The 13,140-nt window shown below is 30.6% G+C and overlaps 1 protein-coding gene across 2 annotated transcripts in view; it reads left to right on the top strand.

The window, feature by feature from the left end:
• Positions 1-11,289, top strand: part of LOC145288098 (trafficking protein particle complex subunit 14-like) — a 125,060-nt gene extending 113,771 nt beyond the window's left edge. The window contains exon 13 of one of the 2 annotated variants that reach the window (XM_080136154.1): positions 1,377-11,289. In XM_080136154.1, coding sequence (XP_079992280.1) covers positions 1,377-1,529 — 153 coding nt within the window. In that variant the 3' untranslated portion in view covers positions 1,530-11,289. The remainder of the gene's footprint in view (positions 1-1,376) is intronic. The other variant, XM_080136155.1, reaches the window with a different exon arrangement.
• The last annotated feature ends 1,851 nt before the right edge of the window (positions 11,290-13,140 follow it).

The following is a 13,140-nucleotide window of genomic DNA, read 5'->3' as shown; positions in this document are numbered from 1 at the left end:
CACCATTCGCCCATGTATGGAGTATTGCTGCCACATCTGGGCTGGTGCATCTGCTACTAGTCTCTCGCTCCTTGACAAGGTTCAAAAGAGAGTCGCAAATCTGATAGGCCCTGAACTGGCATCTAAGCTTCAGCCTCTGTCCCATCGACAAAATGTTGCATCCCTCTGCCTGTTCTACAAGTATTTTAGTGGTGAATGCTCTGATGAACTGCAATCACTTGTGCCCCCACGACGCGAGCACCCTCGACAAACCCGACAGGCTACTAGATCCCACCCCCACACTGTAGAGGTCCCTAGATGTAAAAGATCTTTTTACTCCAATAGTTTCTTCCCCAGAACCGCAAGACTCTGGAATTCCATTCCAGGTCCCTGCTTCCCCAACAGTACTGACGTGCAGAAGTTCAAGTGTAACGTGAACCGACACCTTGCTGCCCAAATCCCTACATAGTACCCCAGTAGTTGTTGCCCCTGATAGTAGCCCCCTACACCAAAGTGCCTTGTTTGGGGTGAAAATGTAATAAAAAAAAAAAAAAAAAAAAAAAAAAAAAGGTCAAATCATTGAACTTTTGACCTCTTGACAGCCAAATTTCTGGCTGAAAACCAATTAAAAAGATTTTTCCCAAATCTCAATACCCCTTATGTCAAATCTTGGGTCTGTAGACTAAAAATTGACAGAGTAGTGTGGTAGGTAAACACACACACACACACACACACACACACACACACACACACAGGCAATTTCACTTTTATAGATATATAGATTTTTTCATCTTCAATCAGTAGCATGTCACATGGTGTCAAAAATTTACCGATATTTCAAGGATATAATCTCCTTTTCAAAGGATTTCCATTTCAGACTAGTATCCCTGGCACTACTAGATCAGGTTGTCTGAAGATATTGGCTTTCTGACCTAAAATGCACCAAACATTGATTTTATTGTTTTTTTTTTTGTATTTGTTTTTTTTTAAATCATTTTTTACAAATTAAAAAAAAAAAAAACACAAAATATGATGAATAGATGTATGCAGCTATAAGGACCTTGAAGCATAAAACCTTTTTCCAAAATGATTGGATTTGGCAAAAAGGGTTGATATGTCATAAGACAAAGCAACCAAACATCAGAGCAGCATATGCTTTTCAATATCCTTTTATCACCTTATTTCCAACCCACTTATTCAGTTCAGTTCATGCCATGTTCATATATTTATATTGCTACAGACTTCTAAAACCAGTCTATACACTAGGCACAATGCTTAAAACAAACTACAGCACTCTTTTTATTTTACATTTTAAAAACTAACATATTTCATTCTCTTCATTAGAAGAAAAAATCTTTGGAAGTTTTTGTTTTATCATGTTTTGATTTTATTCACAGTTTGGCTATTCCTCAGCCTCGTCATATGAAATCGTCATGAAGGGAAAAATTTGCTTCAATTTCTTCATCTTATCCCATAGCCTCCAATTGGGGGTCATTGGTGTGCTGCAAAACAGCATATCTTGGACAGTCGTACCTCTCCAGATATATTAGTAACCCAAGGTTAGTAGCATTATTTAACTTGTACCTAGGGAGGATTTAAAAAAAAAATTTATTTTACAAAGGAGTCACTACTTATCAAGGCGCGGCGGCCACTTGAGGATAAGGGTTGATGAGTGTACAATAGTCAGTGGGAAAATGTAATAATCGTTAGTAGTTGAAAATTTAGTAAATTGGATTACTTAAGGGGATGGCTCATCAAGAAATTCTTCACGTTGGACTTAAAGACGACCATATTGTTGTCAGCTTGAAAGCAGGAAAACAAAATAGAGTGCCACAGTTGTGCAGTTCTAAGAAAGAAGCTTTGTTCATGGAGTCTAGGTTTAGGCAGAGATAAAATGTGGGGGAATTATTGATAGTGGTTTCAGCTAGACGAGTGCTTTTTGTGACAGGGAGGACCATAGATTGGAGCTCAGATGAGCACGTGCCATGAAAATAATGATAAAGCAGAGACAGGCTCTTTTATGGGAAAGGGGTTGCAGGGAAGAGAAAAAGGCATCCTTCACTCGGATACAAAGTCTATTTTGAACTTTATCAAGGTAGGATAAGCTGCTTCCAGCAGCTTCTATCCAGATGTGGCGACAGTACCCAAATGTTTCATACCTTTTCTAAAGGTATTGACCCAAAAAGTGAACATAATGGTTTGGCTTTGAACTTGGCTTCAATTTCACACAAAGGATAAACAAAATTTGGTTTATTCGGTTTAGAGACTTTTAAAAAGTTTATTTGTAAAAGATACTTTAATGACTTCATTTAATCATTTTTCCCCCTGTAGAATGTTATAAATTTTTGTTCTTTGAAAGATTTATTTATTGAGGATAAATATTTTGAATGACATTTTCAGTTAAAGTAAAAATTGTTTTCTGCATCAAATTTATCTTCTCTATATTAATAAAATGGAAACGATTATTCCCATCTAGAAAAAGATAGTATCATTTCGTAAACACAAATGCAACATACAAATAAAATATGCTCACACTAGCTGCCTATATCTGGTGCATGTTCTCTGGATATTTGCTTTTATCCACTACTGAATCTTGCTATATTAGTTTTGGCAATATTCACTCTCCCAAACAATTCACATATAGAGGTGGTAGCAATATTCACTCTCCCAAACAATTCACATATAGAGGTGGTAGCAATATTCACTCTCCCAAACAATTCACATATAGAGGTGGTAGCAATATTCACTCTCCCAAACAATTCACATATAGAGGTGGTAGCAATATTCACTCTCCCAAACAATTCACATATAGAGGTGGTAGCATGATACTTACTCCCTAATTACTTTCTCTTGACACATTCCTATCATGCACCAGGGCAAATTTCTAAAAGTAATACATTTATACCAATTTACTTAATAGTAATACAATGATTGGTATTATTTACTTTTCTTCGTTCACGTTTTTCTCTTTTCACCACACCTCATTCTCAATGAAAATAATGATGGGCTTCTTTCCAATCATCTTCTGACTTTTCCAGCGATTTCGTTGATTTCTTTCATTCCATTAATCCATTATTCTTTCGATCTTTCACGATATCCAAACGGTTACATAGCATATCAACTTTATTTTTGATAAAAGTTAAAAAAAAAATTATTCTGTAACATAGTGGAGTGTTCTTCAAATGCCAGGAGGAGAGTAAAAAGTAGACCATGGGTTAACTTTCAGTAGCCTCGTACTTGTGCTTCTCTTATTTTGTCCTTTAGTCCTCACGTTCCGTGAGAGATGCTTCTGACAAAGAAGGAAGAATTGTTGTTTTCAGGGTCAGAATCTGTTCATCTAAAACTTATATTTAATGAGCTTTTGGCCTTGCAGTAGTTTATTTTTGGTTTTGGGTTTTAGCTCCTTACATCAAGTGACTTCATGCTTTGTCTAAAGTGTTTTCCATTTAAAACAAATAACATCTCTGGTCGGTGTTCTGTTTGGAGTCCATTTCATCTCTCAGCTTCTTTTCCTTCTTTCTAGTAGCAATAAAACTGTAAGGAATTTAAAAACAACAAATATGCCATTATTTGCTTCTTGAGTTTAGTTTCTACTAACAGTGTATATGTATATCTATATTTTGTGCCCTACCCTTGTAGGGACAATGGATCTTCTCATGACGTAATATCCTCTGATGCAATCACAACTCTGTAAATTCCTAATGGAATTTTCTGCTCCTTTAACATGATTCTTACTCTAACCTCACGCAAAAACAACTGTTCTCAACATGATTTTTTTTACACACCCATCGTCTCCAATCTTTCTACAATTCTACAGAATATTTTTTATTTCCAAATTTTTCATAAAGGATTTCTGTATTTTCGTCCGTGTAAAAATGCTGTTTACTCTTTTCACTGTCAGATTTGAATGGAATTTGTCCAAATTAGGAGCCACTGGAATCCAATAATTGATTGAAGAAACAAGAAAAATAAAAACAGAATTTTTAAACTTTTTTCGAAATGATTTGGTTGTTTTCTTTAATCCAATTTAATTAAAACAAATATGTTTGTAAATATTTTCCTATAAGTCAGTGGTGCTCAGCCTTTTTCCACTTAAGCTCATAAATAGAACAATGTAAAATCTATAATCTGATAATCTTGCTTGTTTTCATCTTGATTGTATTAGATGGTGAAAGAATGTGATGAGAATAGGTTGGAAGAGAAAGGAGTATTTTAACCTCGTTTTGATATTAAAAGAATGTATAAATTTTTGAATTGTCTTTATTATTATTGATGATAATATTGAAGATGGAGGTGTTAATATTATTAGTAGTAATAATATAATGAAGAAACATAGTTTTGTTTCTTTCCTTCTTCCCTCTTTTTCATAGATACCTTCCATCCTCTTTATAGTAACTATTCTTCCTTCCACTCTCTTTTTATAGGAGCTTTTCCTCCTCCCACTCTCTCTTCATAGGAGTCTTTCCTGTTCCCATACCCTATAGGAAGTGTTTCTCCTCCCTCTTTTCTTTTTTTATAGATCCCACAAATATAAAATAATATGATTAAACAAAATATCAAAACATGTCCGAATTTCAAAATACAAAAATATTTATTAGCTCACCTTTGTAATTGACTGAGTTGCTGAATTTTTATTCATCGTCCACATATTAATATCTTAGTCTGTAATTAACGTGGCTGTATTTTACAGAAAAAAAATTAAAGATATTTTCCTCTCATATCGTTTTCAATTGTCCATAATATAAAATGTATTTTAGATTATACAATAAGCATAAAACATATTTTTGAAAACAATGATAGAAATATTCGTAAAAACGTGTACAAATATAAATTCTTATAAATTCTTAGAAATATTAGGTTTTAAAACAAAATTAAAAAAGGAAAGACTTTAATAATGTCAAATAATAAATAAACTTTTTCTTTGCATCTAAGTAAATCCATGATTCAAAAAGAGCTAATAAAAATCGTACTAATGTAACAAGACTATTATTATCATTTTTTTGTATTTGTTTTTATTTCTGTATTTTTGTTTACTTTTATCTTATTTCTTAAAATTTGGAGCCTTTTCTTTCTTCAAATAAAATATTTTAATATTTGCATTTTTGGGGTGTGATGAAATTGGGTAAAAATTATAAAACATTCCATTTTTCTTGTTAAATTTGTTGATTCTCCTAAGGATAAAAACATTATTTTTCTAAATTCTTGAAATTAAAAAAAAAAACAACAAAAAAAAACAAATATGGAGGAAATTGTTTTGTTCTCAACCAAAATAATTTTCCACCAAACACAAAAATCAGGCATGAATGTCCGCAATATAAATTAAAATTCTTTTAATTTTATGCAATTTCTTTCCTAATTCTAAACCGATTTTTTGCAAATATAAATTTTAACTGACAAATACATAAAATGAGTTTTTCAAAATTGATGTGAAATATAAAATTCCACTTCTAAATTTTGTCACATAAAAATTTATATTAATTTAAGCATCCAATAAATCGAATGTGTTTTTTCTTATCATAAATGATATGTATGCGTAATGATTGTATTGCTTTGGTTTCCTTGATGTTAATTCAATGAAACTATAGTGTTTAAAAATAGTGCTCAAATGCTCTTAATATCCAATAAATCAAACATTTTTTTTTTACTATGTATTATAGTTTACACTCCAAACAATAAAAATATATATGTTTATATTTTTTCTTTCATAATATTTTTTTTTGTCTTACACGTTTCATTGAATGGTGTACAAACATCAAGCAACTCATCAGAAAGAGTTAACATTTTTCTCAGAAAAGCCAAACGGTTCCAAATTTTTATTTTCACTCAAAATAAAGAGAATGAAAGCTAGATATAATTGGGATGTTGTAGAAGGGAAGAGCGGAGTATTTTTTTAGTCCCACGAGGATACTTTATTGTTTAAGGTAACTTGTTTAATATGTAGTTTTACTGTATAATTTTCTTGATTCATACAAACTTTATTGACTACATAGATTGAAGTCTGGAAATAAAAAACATAATTTGAACTCTTGAAATTAAAAAACATAGTCTGAAGTCTTGAAATTAAAAAAAATATATATAGAAATGAAAAAGAAATGTAGTTTGGACTCTTGAAATTAAAAAAAATAGTTTGAACTCTTTAAATAATACAAAACATAGTATCAACTCTTGAAATTAAAAAGGTACAGTTTGAACTCTTGAAATAAAAAAAAAAAACTCTTGAAAGCCTGATGATGCTGGATTTCAAACAAAATTACAGCTGAAATCTGTATTCATATATGAAGCCAATAATATTTGTATAAATAAATTAAGAAAATTATACCATAATACAGCTTTACTCATTATTGAACACTATTTTATAAATGCTGGAGTTTCATTGGGTTAACATCTAGGAAACCAAAGCAATATAATTATACGTGTGTGTGTGTGTGTGGTTCATATAGTTTGTGTTTTTGTTAACAAAACCTTCCTCACGATTTCAATATTTTGACTCATTCGAATTGATTCACCTTGCCCTGATGAAAATCATTGTTTGAAACGAAGTATATGACCCATAAAAGTAAATGTAACAATGAAAATACATTTTTTTATATTGTTTATAAACGGTTGAATATTCAAATCAGTATTACATAATGAGAAATGCTTGGGTTGTGGGTCTGATGATTTAAATATGAAAACGGCAATTATATCAGTTCATCACTAATGAGTGCCCTCGCAGCATTTACAAGATGTATTATATATATATATATATATATATATATATGTATATAAAATCTGTCAGTCTTCATCTTTTTTTTCCCACACTAACAGAAATTTGCATTTAATTCCATTTGCGTTTAAGATTGATGCTGACATTTTCAGAAATAATGGCTGACCAATTTTTTTATGTGTGTGTGGGAATCAAAAACTTCTATTCAGATTTTGTAATTGCAGTTCTCGTTTTTTTTTTTTATTTTTGTATTTTTACTAAATATTGTGCATTTAATATTTTAGTCAGCCATTATTATTAGTATTATTATCATTATTTATTTATTTACTTATTTATTTTATCGTTGATTCAAATTATTTTATTACAATTATCATGTTTATATTTTATTTTTGGTAAAAAAGTCTTGTTATATTTTCATGAAACCGTGTCAGCAATGATTATCACTATTATTTATTTATTTTTCTTTTATCCTCTTTTTGTCTCATTGTTGCTGTTTATGCAATAAACTTCTCAGTTCAAATAAATTGTAACAATAAACAAATGAAAAAGAAAGAAAAGCAAATTTTCAGAATTTTTGTTTCCTGAGAAATGTTCAATTTAATAAAATTATTACAAAGTTTGTCATCCATATTGAAATATTTTGTATATTTTATGTAAGAAGTTTCATTTTACTTTGAATGTTTATTTCATAAAAATAATTTTTTTTATGTTGACAAGTTTTTTTCTTTCACCAAAATCTTAAAAAAGCAAGAAAGATGATTTTAAAAAAAAAAAGCATCATTTTTTATTATTAAATAAAATGAATTTAAAAAATGTGTGAATTAAGAAAAACTTTAGTAAAAACTATTTATCTAATACAACAAAATTTCCAAACAGAAATAGAATTTTTACTTTTCTATTACATCGCAAATAAAAAATTAACAAAAAAGTTAAAAAAGAAATAAAAACTAAACTTTTGTTCAACATTCCTTGAGTTTTAATTCTCCTATAATTCTATAATCCTATAATCCTGCTTCCGAACAAAAACGAAACATGGAGATTATGCAGAGCTAATAAAAGTTCAAAAATTCTATTTAGTGTTAAAATATTATGTTTGAAAATTGCAAAAATGCTATTAACACATTTTTTTATTGAAATTTTAATTTACCTTGTTTCCAAATTTTCATTTGGAAAAATAGATTTAATTTTTGCCAATTAAGCAGTTTTCGGAATCAACATCAGTTTGTTTGGATTTTGTGTGTGTGTGTTTGTGTGTGTGTTCTGGGGGGTACTTTTTTATTCATCTATTTTACCATAAAAAATAAAAACTAACAAGAAATTTATAAAATTTGGTTACGATTATAATTTTATTGTTTTTGTAGGAAAAATTGTTTTCTTTTATTTAAACCCAAAATATTATGAAAAAAATTGGAAAAATGTCTAAAAGTTTGAACTAGTTTTTATTTAAAAAATATTTGAATGAAAGGAATTTCGTTTAACACTTTTTTATGAAAGCTGATGAAATCAATCAAGTCCAACAAACCTCCTTCCCTAATTTTCCTTTGTGGATTGACACCACACTAGATGATCTAAAAATCACCCCTTCTCAGGTGCATGATCTAAAAAACCTAGACACCTCATAAGCGTGGGAACCCGATCTCATTCCAGCTATACTATTAAAAAAAAATGCCCAACTGCAGACCTCTCCAAACTTTACAACAAATGCCTTAACGAATCTTGCTTTCCTAACTACTGGAAAGCTGCTTCTGTGGTACCAGTTTACAAAAATTCTGGCGAAAGAACTGACCCATTAAATTATCACCCCATTAGCCTCCCCTCTTTTCACCAAAATATTTGAATCTATAATTAATCAAGCTCTAGTCCACCACCTTACAGTTGCTAAACTTCTAACCAACCAACAATATGGATTTAGGCAAGCCTGTTCTAGAGCAGAGATCCTAATTGTAATCTCTGAATGTATATACCATACACTGGACAAAGTAGGGGAGGGTAGAGGGGTAGCCCTAGATATATCTAAGGCTTTTGACAAGGTGTGGCACAATGGTCTTTTCAGGAAAATCAGATCATATGATATCACTGAACAAATACTTAACATTATTAAATCCTTCCTAAATAATAGAAAAATCCAGGTTGTCCTCGATGATCGTACATCTAAACAATATGATATAAATGCTCTGACAAACTACAAGCCCTTGTACCCACCTCGACGCAAATACCTCCGACAAACCCGACAAGCAGCAAAGTCCCACCCCTACACAGTAAAGATCCCTAAATGTAAGAAAGCCTTTTACTCTAATAGAACTACTAGACTTTGGAATTCCCTTTCAGGTTTCTGCTTCCCCAACTTTCATGCAGAAGTTCAAATGTAATATGAACAGATCTCTTGCTGCCCAACTCCCCACATAGTATCCCTGCAACTCATGTCACTGATAGTAGCCCTCTACATCAAAGTGGCACTGTGCCTTGTTTGGGGTGAAAATATAATAAAAAAAAAATCTAATGGACAAAACTGAGATAATAATTCTGGTAGAATATAAATTTTATTGATTAAAATAATTGTATACAATGGATACTATAAAATATATTACTAAACATTATTGTTTCTTTAAATGCATTTAAGAATATATATTGATAATAATAATTTTAATAATAAACAAGTAAGAAATATCAGTAAACATTTATAAAAATTAATTTCTGTGAGACTGTTAATAGGATGCATCCCATAATTTCTTCTTAGATGATAACGCTCTCTGGATTGAGTAGATTTTTTTTTGAAAAAAAGGTATAGCTCGAAAATAAAAAATAAAAATCACACCATCTTGATTTGATATACTTTGTTGGTAAATAAATAAATGAAAAATTACTGAATTCTTCAATATTTATTTATCTATTTACTGTTATCTTATATCGAACAGTGTTTTTGATGAAATTGTATTGGCATGGTTTCTATAAAATTCGCTTTTTCATGTTGTTTTTTCTATAAAAGCATAAAAATCAGATTTTGTGTATAAATTAAAAAGCTGTCTTTGTAATTCCATGGAGAAAACGTTTTACTAATGAAGTTTTTTTTTGTATGTTTGGTAAAACGTTCATTTCTGTGAACAAAATTCTTGCATGAGGGAGAACATTTAATTTCTTTCTAAAAACACTTTTAAAAGATAATTTTTTTTTCCTCTCTTTATTTTTAAATGAAGTTCACTTATTTCTCAAATAAATTGAGTGAAAAAAACAAGATAACTTCTTGGCGTCCAATGAAAAAAGTAAATTAACTTCATATTCAAGAAAGCTGCCATCTTTAACCCAAATAATATAACCGTCTGTTAAATGTTAAGCCTGACTTATATATAAAGCCAAATCATCAAATCTAAATCGGTCTGTCTGTCACATATTAGGTATACATAACTGTTTAAATATTTCTGCACATAGAATTTACTTATAAACTAATTAACTAAGCATTGTGCATTTTGAAACAACTGTTAGGATGGGCTAGTTAGTTTAGTTTTATGCAAAGAGGAGGGTGGAAACACTTTTTGAAAATTCAGATATTTATACGAAATTTTAATATCAATTGATAATAATTACTTAGATTTCAGTTTCTTTGAAGTAATTTTCAATAACTTTTAATAAATGATATAGACATAATTGTAACCATTTAAAAATTCAAATATTTCAAATCTGCATTACATTTGATTCATAATAATAATAATTTTTATTTCTTAAAACTCCTCAAATTTAAACATTAAATTAAAAAATTTTTCTAGGATCCAAATCATTTCATAAGAATTGTATTTATTTTATTTATATTTTTAGTATCATTATATGTTGATTTTAATCTTCATGAGGTGTCATAAGAGTGGCACAAAACTGTTTGGGGAATTAATTTTAGCTGGTCTGTGTTTTATATATATATATATATTTTTTTTTTTTTTCTAGTATATAATAAGTAATAATAGATTTTACTTAGCTGAAAATATTACTGATCAGTAGGAGTGTACCTGACCTTTCTGGCATAAAAACAAAAGACATATTTGTTATTATCAGCTGTTTTCTTTTAGGGGTAGAATTATTTATTTGATCAGTAATACAATGAAACTGCATTAAAGTGTTAAGCTAAGTAGTCGAAAGGATAATGATCTCTTATTAATACAGGTCTCATTTTTATTCTTAAATTTTTCTTTTTTGATGATAATAACTAATATTACTAATATGTATATATTAATTCATAATAATTATAATACATTAATTAACAATAATAAATTATAATACATTAATTAACAATAAATTATAATAAAATGCACGTATTATAAAGGGCATAAAAATCTAAGCTGTATTTCTTTATGAATTCGGATTTAGAAAAATTCCATCCATTTTTTTTTTTTTTTTTATCCAATGCAAAGGAAATGTTCTGGAAATCCATCCACTTGTTGCATGGAATTCTTTTATTTTTATTTTTTAATTTCTAAAATATTTTGTTATTTCATTGCTTTTGTGGAATTTTTGTTTTGTTTTCCTTTTTATTCCATATTTGGTAATTTCTTTTATTCAAATAACTCAATTTGGTTGTGCAATTTTGTGATTTGTATTAAAAACAATTTTGGAGTCAAGTATTTGTTTTGGTTATAAAAGGATTTTTTCCGTAAAAAAATTGTTTTTCTTTTTATTTCTTTGTTTTTATTAAATTGCAGTTTATTTGAATTATCAACCAATACAAAACAATTTCGTATTATTTGGATTCATCAGACTACTGTTCTCATCTTGAGTGTTATTTTCGCAACGTTTCTGTTGATGTAACCTTCAAATTTTTCATCTGATGTATCTTGTTGAACTTGTCCACAAGGACCTGTGGTGCAGTGGTTAGAGTACTTGAAAAAATCAGTTGTAAAAGTGATATTCGCCTGAAGGTTGAAGGACGATTAAAAGTGTGGACGATTAAAAAATACAATTGTGAATTACTTAGGATCTCTATCCAGTCATGGCTGATAGAACAAGAACATGCTACCCCTGTGAAATACAAGGTTCCCTTCAAAATTTTGTCCAAATTCCCAAGTTCGACAAGATACAGTTGAAGAAGGTCAGAGGTTACATCGACTAAAACGTGAAAATCACACTGAAGATGAGAACAGTAGTCCGATGAATCCAAATCATACAAATAATCAATCCTTATCTCAAAAATTCAGAAACGTCAAAACAATTCTTTTTTCTAATTGATTTATTGTCAAAAGGCAAAGTGTATCTTTAGTTGACTACAGATCGTTTGGAGAGGCCATCGTTAACTTGTAGCATTTTCATAATGTCTATCAAGGGATACCTGAACATTTTGATCCTGGCAATCAGCTCATCCTTGGTATTGCAGGTGGTTTGGTGTCTTTCTCAATTGCACCTCACAACCATGAGGTTGCAATCAGATAAGTTAAGGTGGACGCAGATGTTGGGACTGGTGGAAGTTCTCAGACGGCCACTTATGTTTTTTGTTTTTTTTTCAGAGTTGTGAAACGGAGCAGAGTTCTGCTGTTATACGTATGACCTCCCCAAAGCCACCCTCTCCATCCAGCACAGTGCCACTTTGATGTAGGAGGCTACTATTTGGGGCAAAATTTACAGAGATACTATGTAGGGAGTTATGCAGCAAGATATTTGTTCACATTACACTTGAACTTCTGCATGTCAGGGAAGCGGGAAACCGGGAGGGAATTCCAAAGTCTAACAGTTTGAAGGAATAATTTTTTTGAGTAGAAGGCTTTACAGCTTTTAGGAATCTCTACAGTGTAAGGGTGGAATTTTGCAGCATGTTGGGTTAGGCAGGAGTATTTATGTTGTGAGAATACAAGGGCTTGGAGGTCGTCAGAGCACTTTCCATTAAAATACTTGTAAAAGGATACAACATTTCTCTGATGAGATAGAGGTTGGAGTATGGTTGGCAGTGTGGAACCTTATGTGGTATGATGTGGCATTTGCTGGAAACAAGAACTTGGTCTTCATGATGAGATTTCATGCAAACTAGCCACCGGTTGTTCTGTGCGTTGAAGGTTGCGATCGAGCGATGTTAATATTAGTGAAATTGTGGAAGGTCTCAGACAGCCATTTTTGGTTTTCCAAAGCTGAGTATTGTTGCTATATGTTTGACCTTCTTGCAATCATCCTCTCTACCTACTGCGGCAATGAACAGCAACTCAATAGAACCATCTGAATTAAATTTAACTTTTTTTTCAACCATGTAAAATGGCATGATGTAAATTTCATTGGAAACGCACACAAAGACTATGACAGTGTGAGTGAACTTGGTCTTCTTGATGGATGGGACTTTGTTTAAACTGTAGCCACCTGTTGAGAAGAACCAGTGTCCCTGATTTGACTTGGCATTTGATGTTTCATATAGACTGCTAGTGAGTATTTTGCTTGTATGAGAAATAATGAAGATGTTTGTTCAGCACTTTCTTCGTAACTTCATAACTCTG

The sequence above is a fragment of the Euprymna scolopes genome, chromosome 11 (genome assembly GCF_053919585.1).
Source record: "Euprymna scolopes isolate OS-2025 chromosome 11, ASM5391958v1, whole genome shotgun sequence".
Lineage (NCBI taxonomy): Eukaryota > Metazoa > Mollusca > Cephalopoda > Sepiida > Sepiolidae > Euprymna > Euprymna scolopes.
The sequence above is the reverse complement of the archived record's forward strand: the minus strand, read 5'-3'. Positions and strand labels throughout refer to the sequence as shown.